Source organism: Mustela putorius, unplaced genomic scaffold (assembly GCF_011764305.1).
Source record: "Mustela putorius furo isolate JIRA1106 unplaced genomic scaffold, ASM1176430v1.1 tig00000873_pilon_pilon_pilon, whole genome shotgun sequence".
Lineage (NCBI taxonomy): Eukaryota > Metazoa > Chordata > Mammalia > Carnivora > Mustelidae > Mustela > Mustela putorius.
In genome coordinates, this window is record NW_025421504.1 from 3,054,313 (window position 1) to 3,072,166 (window position 17,854).

The window sequence follows — 17,854 nt, forward strand, 5'->3', positions numbered from 1 at the left end:
TAAACAGACCCATGTATTTATGGAAACTCGATCTATAACAAAAAAGATATTGCACGCATACCAATGGAAAGGATGGATTATTTCCTAAAACTGACACTGAGAGGCTGGGGCATCCGCAGAAGAAGAAATAGACACGGCCAAAAAACCTAGGAAAGATACACAACTTCCCAGCAATCAGGCAGTGAGAAGACAGACGCCAGATAGTTATCTGGGAAGCGGCAGGATCTCCCGGCCATTGCGTACAGTTTTATTTCCTTTTTTGTACAAGTTATAGCAGGCATACACATTGTTGAGGGATGCATCCCTATTTGCTGAAATTACAACACAAAGCGTGAGAGTGATTCGAGATTGCATTCACTTCCTGGGGTGGGAGGGGGCTGGGAAGGGGGGAGCAGTCTGGAGGCCTTTCCAGAGAGCAGGACCAGCCTTTTCTTCCTCAGATCTTAGAAAATAAAAGATCTGAATAATTTAAAATAGGGGTAATATATGGAACATAGTTAGAACTCAGTTTCGCATAATGAGAAACAAATGAATTCCACGGGGGTCTGTCTCCTTCCCACCCCCTCCCCCACAAAATGCAGAACCCAGTGGAAATAGCAAATTTCCATTTGGTTTTTTTAAAAACGTAATTTAATATACGCGTTTGTGATTTGTTTGCGTGTCACAAAATCTCTCTAACCGTAACGGCAAGAAACTAGGAACAGTGACTGCCTCTGGGCAGGGAATGCAGAACAGGGACCTGGAGGTTGTTTTTCACGGGACACCATTTACATAATTTGAATTTTTCTCTGGTGCATCTGTTACCTAAGGGAAGGCTCCTGGAGGCCCTGGGGTGACTGCGCGCAGGCAGGCCAAGGCTGGAGTGGCGGCCGCAGAGCACCAGCCCTCGCCTAGCTCACTGCTACCGGGCTTTTCTCGTTATTTCTATAATGGGCATTTTTGAAGGACTTGGGGGGTGGAGAGCAATATATTCCATTAAAACAGCGCAGGAAAAAAAAAACAAAAACAACAAAAACAACAACAACAACAAAAAAAAAACAGCACAGGGGCCGGGGAAGGGACTGGAGGAGCAGGGCGAACCGGACACCCTTATTTGGGAGGGGGTTACCCCCGGCACCCTCCCCCGCCGGGACACTCCACGCCTGGAGACCTGCGCCCTGATCTCTGCTCTGGAAGCTGACCAGCTTTCCGAAGTGGCCGATCCGAAGGGCCGAGGAGAGGGGCTCGCTGGGAACGAGGGTGGCAGAAAGGGGTCCGCGCTCCCCCGCCTCCCCGGAAACCACAGGGGTCGACGGGGCGAGGCGAGCGGTCCTAACATCTCAACTCGGAGACATGACCCCGCCTCCCGCTTTTGCTGGGCCCGCGTTCCCGGGCAAAGCGGTGGAAGGGGCCTGCGGGGTGGTCCCCGCGCAAGTCTGCGCCCCTCCCTCCAGTCCTGGCTCCCTGAGGCGCCCTCCGAGCAGTAAAAAACTACAACTCCCAGCAGGCCCGCTCGCGCTGTGCGCAGCCGCAGAGCAGAGGCTGCCGGGAGCGCGCCCCGGAGCCCCGGCGAGCGCGCCGGGCGGAAGTCGGCTGCCCGCAGGGTCCCGGCCTTGCCGCAGGGAAGCCCCGCCGCCCGCGGGCCCCGGAGCCCGCCTGCACCGGGTGAGTGACGGCCGCCCCCGCGGCCGCCGCGCCCTCCCCCCGCGACGGGCCTGCCCCGTAGCCCCCCCACGCCGCCACGTCCCGCCGCGACCCTCAGACTCCCGAGAAACGGTCTCCTTCGTCCGCCCGGCGGCGGACACCTGCGCTGACTGGCCCGCGGGGCCCTCACTGTCCTCACTACTGCGGGACACCTGCCCCTCGGACTGGTGCGGGACACCCTGCCCCCCGACTGGTGCGGGACACCCTGCCCCCCGACTGGTGCGGGACACCCTGCCCCCCGACTGGTGCGGGACGCCTCCCTCGTCTGACTAGCGTGGGACACTTCGCCCCTCCAACTTGAGAGAGACCTACCCTGTCTGACTTGTGGGACTGTCCGTGGCTCTGGCGAGTGCGGGACCCTCCGCCTTCGGACTAGTGCGGGACCCCCCCCCCCCGACTAGTGCGGGACTCTTGCCGCCTCTGACTTACGGGACTCCCATCCCTCTGACGAGTGCGGGACCCCTCCCCCCTCTGACGAGTGCGGGACCCCTCCCCCTCTGACCAGTGCGGGACCCCTCCCCTCTCTGACCAGTGCAGGACCCCTCCCCCCTCTGACCAGTGCGGGACCCTCCCCCCTCTGACCAGTGCGGGACCCCTCCCCCTCTGACCAGTGCGGGACCCCTCCCCTCTCTGACCAGTGTAGGACCCCTCCCCCCTCTGACCAGTGCAGGACCCCTCCCCCCTCTGACCAGTGCGGGACCCTCCCCCCTCTGACCAGTGCAGGACCCCTCCCCCCTCTGACCAGTGCGGGACCCTCCCCCCTCTGACCAGTGCAGGACCCCTCCCCCCTCTGACCAGTGCGGGACCCCTCCCCTCTCTGACCAGTGCAGGGACCCCTCCCCCCTCTGACCAGTGCAGGACCCCTCCCCCCTCTGACCAGTGCAGGACCCCTCCCCCCTCTGGCTAGATGAGGACACCTGTCCCTTCGGACTAGTGTGGGACCCCCGTGCCCTCTGACCAGCCGGGGACCTCTCCCCCACCCGATTCAGGGGACTCCTACTCTGCCCCGACTCTTCCCTCTGACTTGAGGGACAGATAGTCCCCCTCACCCCACCCCACCCCCCGACTATCACGGCGGACTTTGAACCCTGGCGTCCTGCTCCCTTCTCTGGGACAGCCGTCCCTGAGTCCAGTCCCTGGACTGGAGTACCCCTTCCGTGATCGCTGGGCCTCTCCTCTGGGGCCGGCACTTTGTCACACGGGCAGCAGGCCACCCTCCCCCGCCCCGGGCCTCCCCGTCCTCCCTCCTGTGCCCAGACCACCTGCCATCCTCCTGCAGGACCCTCGGGCCCGACGCGCTCCCCCTAGGTGCCGCGTCCCCTCCTTCGTCCCTGCTGCTCGCTGCCTTCCCTTTGCCCCGTGTGTCCCCTGGCCTGGCGGATCCCGGGACTCGCCGTCACTCTCCTGCCGGCCAGGTCCGGCTCTCGCGCGGACGCCTTGGCGTGCCCAGGGAGCCGGGGCCTCTGGGCGCACCAGCCCCACTTGTCACCGTTGTCCCGGAGGACGTGCTCGACGTCGTTCCCCAGCGTGGTTCCGGGGTGCAGGTTCCGGGCCAGGCGTCTGCTGTGGTCAGCGGGCTCCTCCCGGCTCCTCGGCGTAGGGAACAAGCCCGGCAAGAGCACAGGGTCACGGGAGGGTCCCCGAAGAGGAAGCAGGTGCTGCAGCCTCCTCTTCCTCTCCCTTTTCGGAGCGGTTATGGGACGGATGCCCCCCAGCACCCAGCCCGCAGGCCTCTGGGCAGGACCGTCCAGCCTGGGCCTGTGGGCACTGCGGGCAGCGGCCTCCCAGGCCCCTCCCCGGCAGCCTCCGTGAGCCTTCTCTTCCGGCCTCCGGGCCCCCCGAAGGGCCCACCGATGGGCCAGGCTGCCCGCTGTGGGCCTGGGCGGTGGTGGGGGCGAGGGCGGCTCCGGTGAGGCACGCGTCTGTTCAGGGGCGACCTGGAGGCTGAGCGGTCTCCGTGTTCTCGCTGGACCCGTCACGGAAGGCGTGGGTGCCCCGGGGACAGTGGAGGAAGTCCTAGACTTGCAAGAGTATCTGAGCCACGTCGTGTCCCTCCCCGCCTGGGTCTGAGTGTTCAGTGCTCTCTGCGGCAGGCTTCTCCCCCCAGAGCCCACCTCGGCCATGGCTCCCGCCCCGCCTCTCGGCCACGGCCCTGCCCTGAGTGTGTGGGTTTCGGCTGTCGATCCGCCACGCTTCCTTGAACCACGGAGGGGGTGTGGGCAGACCCAGACAGGGACGGGACCGCGCCTCGATCTGCTGGTGTGTCCCATCCCCCCACCCCCGACATGGGGCCCCTGAGGTGGGCTTGTGCGGCCTCACAAGAATGCGGCCCCTTTCTTCTGAGTCTTAAGACCCTGCGGCGGCCGTCTGGGGCGCCACGCACACACCTGAGTGTTTCCTCTTTAAAGCAGCATCTCAGATCTGAGGGCGCGGCCAGGCGCCCTGAAATTCATCAGCGCCGTGACCGGGATGTCACTGTCGTGTGGACATCTGTGGAATGGTACCGGGGACGCGGGAGGGGACATCTAACCCGTGCTCTCTTCCTTCCAGAATGCTCTGGACGGGGGCTTTCGGGCTTTGTGTGGGCTTTCCTCCTGGTGAGAGCAAGACAGTTCCTTAGCCAAGAGCGTCCTGGCAGCAGGGAGGTCTGGGAAGGTGTTCAGTTTGTCCGTCTGTTTCTCGTTTACCTGTCACAAGCGCGGTCATTACCGGGACCTCGCAGCTCCGGGTTCCCAAGCAGAGTGCCGCCACGTCCGTGTTCACTGGGGACGTGCCGTGGGAAACCACGCCTTGTGTAGGCACTGAGGGACAGCGTGGAAGGGTCCGATCCCAGCGCTTCCCGAAGGGCCGCAGGGGGTCCAGCCAGGCCACGTGCGTCCTGCAGTGCTGACCGCTGTGTCCGGGGAGCCCGGCCCTGGAGAGGACAGGACAGAAGATGGGCTCAGGCAGGTGCAAGCCCACTGATCTGGGTGCATGGTCGGATTTTTATTGCGTCCCCTTAGTCTCAGGCTCTCTGGAAAACAGCCCTGATAACGCAGTGTTGTTTGGGATGTGGCTTAGACTGGAAGGGCAGCTTTTCACCGAAAAGTCCTCCTGACGGGTAACCTTGGCGATCCAGCACCGGCACACACGGCCCTCCTGGGATGTAACAGGTGCAGGCGGTGCGGGGCTCCAGAGCTGTGCCGCCCGCACCGTGGACAGAGCCATGTGTGCCGGTGCTGGCCCCTGGGAAAGCTGGACATCCTCTCCCTGTCTCCCTTCTTGTGGTCGGCAGTATCAGCTCCCCGAGATAGCCACGTCCTAACCCCCAGAACCTGCAAGTGCGCGCTGTGGCAAGAGGGGAAGGCAGCAGGTGGAAGGAAGGGTGCTGATCAGCTGACCTTGAACCAGGAAACGTATCCTGGAGTGTCCAGGTGGCCCAGGGTAACCCCGGCCAGAGGAAGCAGGAGACAGAGGCAGAGGAGCGGGGGCCAGGGGCAGCGGAGAGGTGCGGAGCGCGGTGCTGCCGCGTGGAAGGCAAGCAGTGCCCGGTCCTCCAGAAGCAGGAGGCGTCGGAGGGGAGGGTTCTCCGCGGGCCTCTGAGGGAGCACGGCCCTTGATTTCGGCAGGGGCGGGGGGCGGGGGTGCGCTGCAGGGCCGTGAATGAGTGTGCGGCGGGGTCGAAACCCCAGTCCCCTCAGGTGCGGGCTTACAGACGGAAACAGGCTGAAGAAGGAGTTACCCTGAGCTGTGTTTAACTTGCTCCAGGAAGCAGCCGTGAGCGCCTGCTGTGTGCAGAGTGAGGGAGCGCCAGGGGAGGCACCGCAGCCTTTAAGGAGACGGCTGTCAGCCGGAGGACCTCAGGTAGTCCCTGGAGGACATTGGCTTCTGTGACTTGCCCTCTGCCTCTCACACCTGCCCAAATTCGAAAGGAAACTTCCAGTACAATAGAGCCTTGGCGAGTCCCACGCAGCAGAACGCCTTGGGTCGGGCAACGCGTTCACAGAGCCTGTGTTCGAGGATCGCTCCCCCGAGACACACCCAGCAGTCTTGGAGGCTCGGAAGCCCTGGGCCTCGGTGTCACCTTGTGTCACTCTGACGAACGCAGGAGGAGCTCGCTCCTCTCCCGCCAGGAAGTGCACGTAGGCCGCGAGCAGAGCCGGGACTCTGACCTGCCCGCTGTCCGGACACAAGCTCTGCAGGACCGTTCAGGTCACAGACCGCAGTGGGGAAGGGGAGACAGCCGCTGCCCAGGACAAAGGGCCTGAGGGGCAGAGGCACAGTCTCAGGGGGGAGGCAGAGCCTGAGAGGGAGGCAGAGGACCCGCCCTCTTGCTTCCTGCCCCTCCTAGATCCTGAAAGGGAGGAGTTTTGCTCTGGCAGCTGCCGTTAAACCTGTTTGTTTGGCCACTGGCCACACACCTGAAGGAAGAGGAGAACGAGACCCTCCAGGTTGGGGGCTGTATCAGGAATGGCTGCCACCTTTCTTCCGAGCCTTCTGTAGAATCCCAAAGATGGCCCAAGAAGGTAGGGGGGCCAGGGCAGGAGCGTCTCCCTGGCAGTGGCGCTCCCTCGGAGTCCAGGGACCCACTTGGGAGTGGAAGGACACAGAGTCACACCTTGCCGTTTCAGGCCTGTGTTAGAAGGACGCGCTGGCGAAAGAAACCACAGACGTAGGGGTGTCGGTTAGCCATTCTTGACAGCTGTTTGAAAAAGAGGGGAGTGGGGAAGGGAGTTGGGCCTGGAGCAGCCTGCGTGGTGGTGGTTCCTCTGGGGGGCTCTTTGCAGGGACCTCGCCCTGCAGCGTGGTGGGTGCGGGAGAAGGGAAGCCAGCGGGGGTGCGGTCCCTGGGGGTTTCTGAGCGGGAGAGAACTGGCGCCGGCCCACCCGGGCAGGTGAGCTTGGCCAGTCAAAGAGCCTGCGACGTTTTCCCATAGCAGCTTGGTTCTGATTTTCCCGGAGATACCAAATCAGCCCGTTAGGCTGCAGATGCTGGGGCTGACAGCCTTGTCTCCGAACGGCAAATGTCTGGACTGCTCAGAACCTCAAGGGGCGTGGGCAAGGAGACCCCTTCCCACGGGCCCCTCTCCTGGGAGCCGCTTCGTCCACTTGCACTCAGCCTTCACCGGCACGTTTCAGCCGCGTGTGTGGCTGGAAGTTTTGGGGAGGGGAGTGTTTTGTTTTGAAATAAAAACACAAGCTCTCATTCTGCACAAGACAGGCCGCTCACCGTCCGCTCTGGGCGCGGACCAGCCGGGAGTGGTGCAGAACGAAGAGAAAGGGATCTGGGTTTCTGCTACAAAATGAAAGTAACTCCTGGGATCGTAGCGGAGGGACGGCGATCCAGGTTGGGTTTTGATGCAAAGAGAAATGATTCCAGTGGCAAAAAAGGATTTCTGGAAGGCGGACAGAGTTCCGTGCGGCCTGGAAGTGGTCATTCCCTGCATAACAGAAGGCGACGGGGCCAGGGCTCCCTGCCCTCCAGGAGCTCACAGCCAAGCCGGACGGATGGCGGCAGGAAGGCGTGGTCCGGGCTGTTACAGAGCCACGTTCCGGGAGGAGGAGGCACAGAGGGCTGTGTGAGAACGTGCCCTTGTTTCCAGGGCTCCCGTGGCAAGTTCCCGCAAACGTGGTGGCTGGAAACCACACACGCGTGCTCTCACGGTGCCAAGGCCAGAAGTCCACTGTTCGTGTCACCGGGCTGAAACCGAGGGTTGTGCTCCCTTCGAAGGCTCTAGGGGACAATCTGTCCTTGTCTCTTCTGACTTCTGGGGATTCTAGGTGCTTTGGGGCTGTGGCCACGTCACTCCTCTCTCTGCCTTTGTGGTCAGTGGCCTCTTCCATCACTGTCTAATGTCCCTCTGCCTTCCTTTCGTAAGGACACTCGGGGTCGCCTCTGGGCTTCCCCTGGATTAACTTCCCATCTCAAGACCCTAAACTGAGCCACATCTGCAGAGTCTTTATTGACAGATGAGGGGACATTCAGGTTCGGGGTTGAGGCCGGGACACCTTTGGGTGTCCACAGGAGGGAAGCTCACTGGTCGGGAAGGGGGTCCTTCACCATAGACTCAGGACAGGGTGGGAAAGGCACAGTAGAAGCATCACTATCATGGCACACCCAGGGACTTCCAGATGCTTCTGTGTGGTCAGAGAGAGCATCATCCCAGGTGGCAGCAGCATCACGCACAGGGGCTTGGCTATGGGCTGTGGCATTATAAAATGCCCAGCACTAACTAGGGGAGTGGCGGGGGTGCGGAGCAGCTGAGGGTTCGTCCTCTAGTGGGCCAGCTTTGGGATCTAGCAGAGAACTTTAATCCGGATTCACTTTTTAGAAAAATCACGCTATCAGCTGTGTGGAGGCTGGAGTGGAGAGCGTCTAGGCCAGGGACCCGCGCACTGTTTCTCTGGACAGACGGGCAGTCCGTGTGTTCAGCTTTGCAGGCCGCAGCGTCCCTCACAAGGCTGCCGTGCTCTCTGCGGACAGGATGGGCTGGCTGCTCGTGCCGGTTAACCTGACGGGTTTCCCTCCCCTCCGGGCAGGGGGCAGAAGTGCCAGCAAAGGGACGAGGGGAGCGGGCAGCCAGGAGCAGGCGACCTGGCCCGGGTCCTGCAGCACACGACTCATTCAGCAGCTCTGGGGAGTCGGCTCCGTTCTGCCACGGTTTACGTGCGAGGAGCCGAGGCCCCAAGATGCCAGCTCAGGCAGCTAGTGAGCGGCACAGTGCAGGTTGGACCTGGAGGACCTAAGTCAGCAGGAGGCCACGGCGAGATAGGACCCAAGTCTGGAGCTGGGGTACAGACCAGACCGGTGAGGGGGCCCGGCGCCTGCTGGGATGTGAGGAGGAAGTGAGCCAGCTGTGCCTTAGGCTGCCTCCTGAGGTCTGGGAGCGGCCTCGCTGGCCAGTAAATTCCTGAGGGAGCCCTTTCCGCAGGCGGAGGAGGAGGCTTGGCCGCTGGGCCTGCTGGGGCTGGAATTCAGGGCACAGGTGCAGGCTTGGAAGGTGCGGGGAGCCCTCACTCTAGTGGCTGTGCCCCTGGAGACTGAGGTCATCTCAGGGAAGATGCAGAAGAAGGGGTGGGTGGCAGGGAAGGAGCCACAGCCTCGGGGGCTGAGGAGGGAGAGGACCTGGGAGTGTCGCCGTGTCACCTCACCGTCCCTGCCGGCAGGAGGCTCAGCCGTGCGTCATGGACCATCCTGGAGGGACCAAGGGGTGGTTGCTCTCCCAGGATGTTAAGGGACAGGGAGCGACCAAGGTGTCTCAGGGTGGGAAGGGTTCTTTCTCCATTCAGAATCGGGGATTCACCACTGCTGTTCAGGATGGTGAGGGCCAGGGAGGGGCCAAGGTGCAGGGGTTGGGGTGGTTCTCTGCTGGCTCACGCATGAACACGCGTCCACAGTATTTACTGGGTGCTCTCAGCACACCTGCAAGTAGAACCTGGACACCAGATGGCTCCTCGGGTGGCAGATTTGGACACGAATGTAGGAGGCGAAGAACCCAGTAGAGCAGGCGTAGCGGAACCCTCCCCAGGCAGCAGGATGGGGTCTCTTGGTCCCCCTGGACCAGGGCCAGGCAGCCTGGTGCATGAGGTGCATGTATGGGGGCTCTACCCTGGGCCCCCACATCCTCTGCGGGACGCCAGCAGACAGGGGACGTGCTGAGATGACCAGTGGCAGGATGGTGACTCGGGAATGGAGCGGATGCAGACCAGGGGCCAGTAGGACCACACATCACAATGGGGACACCAGGCTACCGCTCGGTGTGACAGCTGGGGGCCGGAGGCAGGGCTGGAGCTGAGGGCTGTGGCAGGTGTGGGCCTAGTCGTCATTCCTTCGACAAATGTGCGCAGTTTCTACTGTGGGCCCCACTGTGGACCTGGGCCGTGAGCTCACGGTGGGCTAGTCCCTGCCCCGCGGCGCTAAGGTAGAGCAGAAGTAACATAAGCTGCCATGCTGGCGAGTGCGCAGGCGTGCAGGGCCGTCTCGGGGCAGCGGGCAGCCACGTCTTCCCGAGGGGCATCCAGAAAAGAAGGTGAGGCAGCCGTGCAGGGGAAGGAGCGGCCTGGGCACGGGTGCACGAGGGCCGCGGTGGCCAGTTGGCGGCAGAGGAGCCGGCTTGGATGGGTTTGGTTCTGGCAGGGCCCAGTAGCAGGGAGGGTTTACTCCTCCAACACGTGCTGACGGGGTCTGAGCTGCTTGCGTGGGTAGCAGGGGTCTCTGGCTCTGGGGCACGGAGGTCAGCGGGGAGGGGCGTGGAAGCAGGTGAGTGCAGGGGGCGAGCTGGGTGGAGGGGCGACCGAACGGGCAGGCCTCCCGTTGGAGCAGCTGCTGTGGAAGGAGACTGGGGGCCGTGCCTGGGGTGCTCCAGGGGCTCCTGGTTCAGAACTTCTGTTCGCAGAACAGCCTCGCACAGAAAAGAGCATCTCCCCTTTTCTGTCACCTGTGACAGTCACTAAAGGGCAGTCACAGCTTCCTGGTGAAATTCTGGTCCCGGGCAGGTGGGAATGTGGCCGCTCGCCATCCACAGGGCTATTCCGAAGGGAGGAGTCGGGGCGAGGGAGTGAGACTTACTTGGAACTCGTAAGTTCCGGATGTGTTAGGATCCCCGGCAGAGTCTGGAACAGGAGGGGAGAGGGGGAGGCGAGAGCCCAGCGGCCACGTCACGCAGGGGCTCCAGGCTGGGTGGCTTGGGCCCAGCCGCGGTAGATCCGGGCCTGGGCAGCGGCCGGGACCCCCGTTTCCCCGCCAAGGAGGCTCAGCCACCAGCTCTGTGGCCACGACGGAGCCACTTCCTGGGGAGGAGGAGCCCCGGCCCAGGAGGGAAGCCCGGGACAGCACCTGAGGGAGGAGCGGGAGTTTCCCGAGCCTGCCCCCCGGCCCCCCAGTCCACACGGCACCCTCCTGCTGCCTTGCTCGTTCCTTAGAGGTCCCTTTTGGGCACTTGAGCCTATGGGCAAAACCTAAACATCTGCCCAAAAGCAAGAGAAGGAAGGGCTAGCTTCCACGTGGAATTGTTGCCTTGTTTTTCCACCCTCGGTGCCAGCGGCCTGTGGTGTGGACGGGAGCTCCTCAGCAGCCCCTGCGCGTGGGCCACGTGGACTGGGGTGCGGGGAGAGGCCTGAGTGTTGTGGAGCTGCCCGGTCCCCCCCTACCCCGCTGCCCCCCAGCAGTGAGAGGAGCATCTGCCCCTGAAGTCCCGTTGTTGGTGGTTTGGGGGCAGGGGGCAGAGGTGCCCCCATGGTTCAGCCGGGGGCCTGTCTTGGGCGGGGACGGACTGACTCACAGCTGGGAGACAGAGGGCGAGAGCCGCAGACCAGGGCTTTGCCGAGTCTGCCCCCCAGCTTGGCTGCCGCCCTGAGACAGACACGGGTCTGGCGCCGCAGTGGCCTCGCCGACCAGGCCACATGCCTCTGCTGGGGACGGAAGCTGGGGCAGATGGGGAATGACAGCCCTTGCCAGCCGCCGCCCCCTAGCTGTGCTGCTGCACCTCAGAGCGGACCAGGGTCCCAGGCCAAGCCAGGCCCCTGGTGAGGCCAGCTGTCCTTTGGGGCTGGTGCGCCAATGCTAGGCTCCAGGCCAGGAAGGCCGGTCAGATGCTGGTCCCTCTGTCATTTGCATTAACAGAAGGGCGCCAGAGGACAGACTTAGCCGAAAACAGAAGTATTTGATTTAGCCTAAATCTGCTTTATGCTAATATTAATATTACAGAATCCTAGCCCAGGAGGAAGTCAGGACTCCTGGGTGAGCAGACATCACCCCTGTGCGCTGTCCTGGGAGCACAGGACACAGCGGAGCCCACCGACTGACATGTAGCGTGATGTGGCGGGCGGCAGACGCCCAGGAAGGGGATGTGGAGGCTGCTGTTGGGAGCGGAGCCCTCAGGGAGAGCTGCCCGATGAGATCACGTTTGACGAGCATACACAGTGGGCCCTCTCTGCGCCCTGCGCCCCCCAGGCCCCTCAGCACCCCCACCGCCTCCCTTGCCCCCTGCGGCTCCCTCTTTCTAAGCTGGCAAAGCACCAGCCTACACAGACCTTGCCCTCACGGAGCTTTCTGTCTTGCCAGTCAAGACAGGACAGGGAAGAATTTTGCTTTGGAAAGACTTCTCATCCTGCCAACTAAGAGTAAATAAAGATATTGCTAGACTCAGAGTTTAATTAAGCCAAGGAAGTGACAATGGCCGCAAAGTAGCGGCCGTGCCGTTCTGGGTACAGCAGCCTTCGGGCCGTGCACTTTCTAGTCATTGGAAAGCCACTGTGCTTTGCAGGTCGCTGACCCCTGTCCTCTCTGTCTGGGTGCCCAGGTCCCGCCTGCCCTTCGGTCTGATGCCCGTCCAGCCCTCCAACCACCTGGAATGGAATGAGCCTATGCACTCCCTCCGGATAAGTGTGGGGGGCCTTCCGGTGCTGGCGTCCATGACCAAGGCGGCGGACCCCCGCTTCCGCCCCCGCTGGAAAGTGATCCTGCCGTCCTTTGTGGGTGCTGCTGTCCTCTGGCTGCTCTACTCCCACCGCCCACCCCCAGGCCGGCCCCCTGCACCCAACGCGCACAGCTGGAGGCTCAGCCAGGTGCCTGCTGACCGGTACAATGACACCTACCCCCTGTCTGCCCCCCAGAGGACGCCGGGCGGGACTCGGTACCGAATCGCAGTTATTGCCGACTTGGACACAGAGTCTAGAGCCCAAGAGGAAAATACCTGGTTCAGTTACCTGAAGAAGGGCTATCTGACCCTGTCAGACAGCGGGGACAAGGTGGCCGTGGAGTGGGACAAAGGCCACGGGATCCTCGAGTCCCACCTAGCTGAAAAGGGGCGGGGCATGGAGCTGTCTGAGCTCATCGTCTTCAATGGGAGACTCTACTCTGTGGACGACCGGACCGGGGTCATCTACCAGATCGAGGGTACCAGAGCCGTGCCGTGGGTGATTCTGTCCGATGGCGATGGAACTGTGGGGAAAGGTAAGTCGGGCCCTCCCAGTCTCCCGGCTTCGGCTGGGATGGTGAGGCCAGGCTTGCACTGGCCCGCGCACGTGTGGTAAAGCAGTCACGCGACCGGGGGAGAGACAACCAGGTAGAGCCGTCCCCTCCTTCCGGCCCACAGCTGTGCCCCCCACCCCCCGCCGCTGGCCTCACACCGAAGCTTGTTTCTACAAGACTGGCCAGGAAGCGGGTCCTTCCCAGGACAAGTGTGAGCGCCGCTCTCGGCGCTCCTGGGAAGGAGTCCCTTCTTACGTCTTCAAGGGGTCTTCAGAACACACAGGAATGACAGTCCCACGCGTCGTACCTTTAAGCTGTGGGGTCAGATTGCTCCCATTTTGAACTGAGACTTTCCAGAGAAGGTAAACGCACGCTGCCCAGCTCTCCTTTCTGCAAACGCGGCAGCAGGAGGGTCTGTGCGTGGGTGGCAGTGACTGTGCTCCAGTGGGGTCCGAGCGTGGAACTCCTGTGACCCGCTGATCTGCGTGCTGGAAAGGAGTTCCCGCGTTCAGGCAGGGGGAGCACAGGGCTCCGAGAGGGAGCCGGAGTGGCCCAGAGCCCTGGACAGGAAGGGGCAGGGAGGCACTAGGCGTGGGGGGGGGCATGGACAGAGGCCTCCGTGCTCGGGGGGAGATGTGCTCCACCACTCCGCCCTGGTGGGTGTGCGCGCGCGCTCCAGGAACCTGCATGCTGCCGGCCCCTCTCAGGTCAGAAAAGGAATGGCAGCACCCATCTGGGCCCGTGGGACACATGCCGTCCACCAGCCCTCCGCGTGGCTATAAAACCCCTCCGTGCTTGCCCAGGCCTGGGGCAATGGGCTGGGAACTATCTGGAGCAAGTTTCAGAGAAGATACTGGTCACCGGATTCCTGCTGTAGTTGGTCCGCATTCATGGGCAGTGCCTGTGGCACTACGACTGCTGTCGTAGTTCAGGTCTTCCCGGTTGGGTCAGGAAGAAAGCAGAGCCTTGGGTTGCCCCGTGGTCAGGTCATCAGAAAGAATAGAAGTCCTGATAAATGGAGAGGGTCTCTTCTCGAACGTGACCCAGGGGACCTGGCAAGGCTGCTGGGACCACGGGAGCTCGGCAGGTCCCTCCAGAGCCGCCCGCAGAGAAGCATTCTGGCTGCTGCCGTTGCTCAGGGCGGGCCACTGCTCTGCGTCCTCCGTGCCAGCAGGAAGCTTGCAGAACATCTGGGAAAGCAAGCGCAGTTGAGAACACAGTGGGGGAGAGCATCCCACACAGCCCGAGGGCACTGCAGCCTGCAGGTCAGGCTCAGGGCATGTGAACAAACACAGCGCTCGCCGTGGACTCCGGGCGCCCCCACCAGCCCCTCTCAGCTCTGCCTATTGGCGCTTCCCCTGCGCTCTGTGGGCACCAGGCATGGTGGCGAGGAACCGCACTCTGCCGTGGTAATCACCCCAGACGCTTCCTCTGCCCCGGGTTGGAGGGGTCCTGAGGCCGGGGCGTACGGATCGGAGGAGACGGACGAGCAGCCGGCAGGGCCTTTGGGAGTGGATGGGCAGGCGGCTGAGGGGCCAGTGGCAGGAGGCACTGGAATCCGTTTAGGGGAGGCCGTCCCAGCGGAGGGTTCCTGGACCCAGTGGCCAAAGAGAACATGACACATCCTAGGGGGTGCGGACAGGATTGCGTAGAAGGCGGAGGGAGGTGCCCGACGGCCGGCCCTCTGGGAATGGAGCCCTGAGCCAGGCTGACCTGCCCCCTGCCCTCGCATCACTGTCTCGTGGGACGTCTCCGACACTCAGCGTCGCCGGACGCCACGGGAACCTGGGGAGCAGAGGGGTGGCTGTCCTCTCAGGCATGTCCCCTCGTCTCCTTGTCCCCAGGCTTCAAAGCCGAGTGGCTGGCTGTGAAGGACGAGCACCTGTATGTGGGTGGCCTGGGCAAGGAGTGGACCACCAGCACGGGGGAGGTGATGAACGAAAACCCGGAGTGGGTGAAGGTGGTGGGCTGCAGAGGCAGCGTGGACCACGAGAACTGGGTGTCCAGCTACAATGCTCTGCGGGCCGCTGCAGGGATCCAGCCTCCAGGTAAGGGCCTGGCCCCGCCTGAGGGGGCGGCGGGCGAGTGGTGGCGCGCTGCGCAGGCGCTTCCCCCGGCCCTTTGCTTCCAAACCACCGCGGTGTTCAGGGCTCAGGTTTGTTGATTTCTGTCCGTGACGGCCGCTCCCACAGGCCAGCGGCTGCCGGGCACAGAGGAGCCATTTGCCCCTCGTCCACCAGCCCCGCCGCGTTGCCTCCTGCCGTGTCAGACCGCAGCCCCTCCCGCTGAGCTCTCTGGCTGTCGCCCCCCCGACAGAGCGCCGGCTCTCCGCCGCGCCTTCCAGGAGTTGTGCCGTGTGTGGTGGGGGTCGTCCGGCTCAGAGCGGACAGGCAACTCTAGGCTTGGGGAGTGTGACGCCGAGGACATTGCTTGGCCCCCAGATAGAAGGCTGCTGCTTCCTTTTCAACTCGGAGCAACCCCTGCCCCGGCCCCGACCTCTGCCTGACAAATCAAACCCGCTCCCTTCCCCTGGCCCCGCTTTGTGCTCCTCAGCACCAGGGACACAGAGATGCAGCAGAACTCAGGGCCGCAGGTGACCAGACATGGGGCGCGGACGACCGAAGGGCCCGTGTGGTCTTCGTTACTCTGGATAATCTAAACAAGGACAGCTGGAGAGGCCTGTGGGACAGAGGGAGGTCTGAGGAGGATTGAGTGGGGACGCTGCCCCAACAGACGGGACAGGCCACCGCCTCGCAGCGTCCGCGGCATAAAGCCCGTGCGGGGAAGGAGGCGCCGCGGGCACACCCCCGTATGCGGACCGTCCTGCCCACGTCTGGTCATGGGTGGGGCGGGGCCGGGCCCCCTGGGCAGTCTGGTGACCTGTGGGTCTGTCGTGCGTCCCCAGGCTACCTCATTCACGAATCTGCCTGCTGGAGTGACACGCTGCAGCGCTGGTTCTTCCTGCCGCGCCGGGCCAGCCACGAGCGGTACAGCGAGAAGGATGACGAGCACCGGGGCACCAACCTGCTGCTGAGCGCCGCGCAGGACTTCGGCCACATCTCCGTCAGCCGCGTGGGGGACGTGGTCCCCACGCACGGCTTCTCCTCCTTCAAGTTCATCCCCAACACCGACGACCAGATCATTGTGGCCCTCAAGTCTGAGGAGGACAGGGGCCAGGTCGCCACCTACATCATGGCTTTCACACTGGACGGCCGCTTCCTCCTGCCCGAGACCAAGATCGGCAATGTGAAGTATGAAGGAATAGAGTTTATTTAAACGGACAAAACTCAGACCAGCGAGGCCCAGAGGTGGACAGTTTTCAGCTCCATCAGGACTCGAATTCCATAAAAACCAGAGACGGCACTTTTCTGTGGTGTTTTGTTTTGCTTTCTTTTCCTTTTCGAGCTCCACGGCGTTTGCCTGGTTCAGGGAGTTCAGCCCCAGGGTGCGTGGCGTGGCGCAGCCCGGAGTCCCTGGAGCTGGGGACGCGGCCTGGCCCCATGGGGCACCGACCCGTGTGCGCTGCCATCTGGTGGCGGGAGCTGTCCCTGCAGGCACCCTGAGCTGTCCCGAACCTGGCCCTGCCCTCCCTCCGACCTCTTTCTCCTCTTTCTGCTCGTTCCTCCGCCCACTCTGAATCGTGCGCTCCTGCTGTGCGCCCAGCACTGTGCCCCTCTGGGAAGGAGACAGCGAGTCCGAAGTGGACCGGCAGGTCAGACACTCCCAGGCCACCTCCTTCTTCCTTCGTGAACCTCGTGCATTAAATCCAGCTCTCCTGGGAAAGCGTCTGTCTACACTGCAGAGAATCGCAGGGCTGGCGGGTGAGGCGCTCCAGGTTCGCCTCCCTCCGCTCGCTTGTCCTCAGCCTGGCATCAGTCTCCACGTCGCGTGGCCTACTCCAGTGCTCCGTTCGGGGGAACTTCTGTGGCCGTGCGGCACTTTGAAGTTGTAATTATTAACTTATTTTAATCAAACCAATTTCCTTTCTTGGAATCACCAAATCTGATCGCACAGAGCAAAGTCCCACAGTCAACAACTTCGTTTCCAGCGGCCGGGAGATTGGCGTTAAGTTCTGACCGTTGGTAAGATAAGATTTTAACGTTTCCCAGTCCTTGGTCAGAGGATACAAAGGTGAAGCGATGCTTCTTCCGACCAGCTCCCAGAGCTTGTCATGCCCTGAAAGGCTTCCACAAATGTTACCTTGTGCTTCCTGACCCAAGTGGGACCCTACGTCCTGCCACACCCGCCCTGGGTCCCGGCTGCGGGGCTCTGTCCTCCAGAGGGTAGTGGTGATGCCTGCCTGGCCCCATGGCTTCTGTCCCCGACCTTTTGTTCCCCCTTCCCTGAGGAGCTTCGCAGTCTGTTCTTCTGGAAACTTCGCACAAACCCTGCCTGTCTGCATCCTTTGGCCTCTTCTCCGTGCTCCAGGGCGAAGGCAGAGGGTAAGGACAGGTGAGGCCGGACGGGAGCCTAGAAGGGCCCCACCATCAGCCCGTAGCGCCCCTGCCCTGAAGCTTGCTCTCCCCTCAGGAGGATGTGCGGGGTGATGGCCTGGGAACGGCCGTCAGACTTTCCCACAGACTCTAGGAAGGAGCCCAGTGCGGGTCCGTCTTGTGCTGCCGTGTGTTTCTTCCACGGCGGGACGGGCAGCAGAAGAATGTGACACGTTTCTCTGGAACTCGGCTCCCGCTGGACACAGCCTGAAAGACCCGAGTCTTTTCTGACTTTGCCTGGCCGGACTCCCAGACCCACGTCCTTGATGAATGTCACTGATGCTGGGGCTGTGTGAGTTTTTAGGACAGAGGCGGAATTAGGAACGTCGGAGGGCTCGGAACAGTCACCAAGTTGAGACCTTTAAGTCATGGCCTAGGTGCCCTGAAGAGCATTCGAGCTGTCCGTGATTTTCAGCTCTTTAAACTGAGAGGGGTTTTGGTTTCTTGTATCTGCTACTGTCCGTGTAAGGATTGTGTCCCTTCCAACTGGAGCCGTTGTTTTGTAAACAATAAAGTGCCAGAGGGGACTGTGAGTTCTCTTTGTCTCCTGGTCTGTGTTGGGTGGTGGCTGAGGGCCTGCGGGGAAAGCCGGAGCTGCCGGAGCCAGAGCTGCAGTGGTTTTGCGAGACAGCTGTCTGAGGGGTGCACTCTGTCCTTCTGTTTTGGGGCTGGGGTCTGACATGCCAGGGGAGTTCACGGGACAGGCACCATCGGCAGATGGGGAAAGA

General features: G+C 62.5%; 1 protein-coding gene across 3 annotated transcripts; it reads left to right on the forward strand.

Moving 5' to 3' along the window:
* Positions 1-1,506: 1,506 nt before the first annotated feature.
* On the forward strand, positions 1,507-17,659 carry CANT1 (calcium activated nucleotidase 1). 3 transcript variants are annotated; one of them, XM_045085791.1, is made up of 4 exons: positions 1,508-1,644; positions 11,963-12,615; positions 14,478-14,681; positions 15,539-17,659. In XM_045085791.1, the coding sequence occupies exons 2-4, from the start codon at positions 11,985-11,987 to the stop codon at positions 15,907-15,909; spliced, it is 1,206 nt and encodes a 401-aa protein (XP_044941726.1). In that variant the 5' UTR covers positions 1,508-1,644; positions 11,963-11,984; the 3' UTR covers positions 15,910-17,659. The 3 variants fall into 3 exon arrangements, with proteins under 3 accessions (XP_044941727.1, XP_044941726.1, XP_012909806.1); XM_013054352.2 differs by lacking the exon at positions 1,508-1,644 and adding an exon at positions 4,918-6,188; XM_045085792.1 differs by lacking the exon at positions 14,478-14,681 and having other exon boundaries at positions 1,507-1,644.
* Positions 17,660-17,854: the final 195 nt, after the last annotated feature.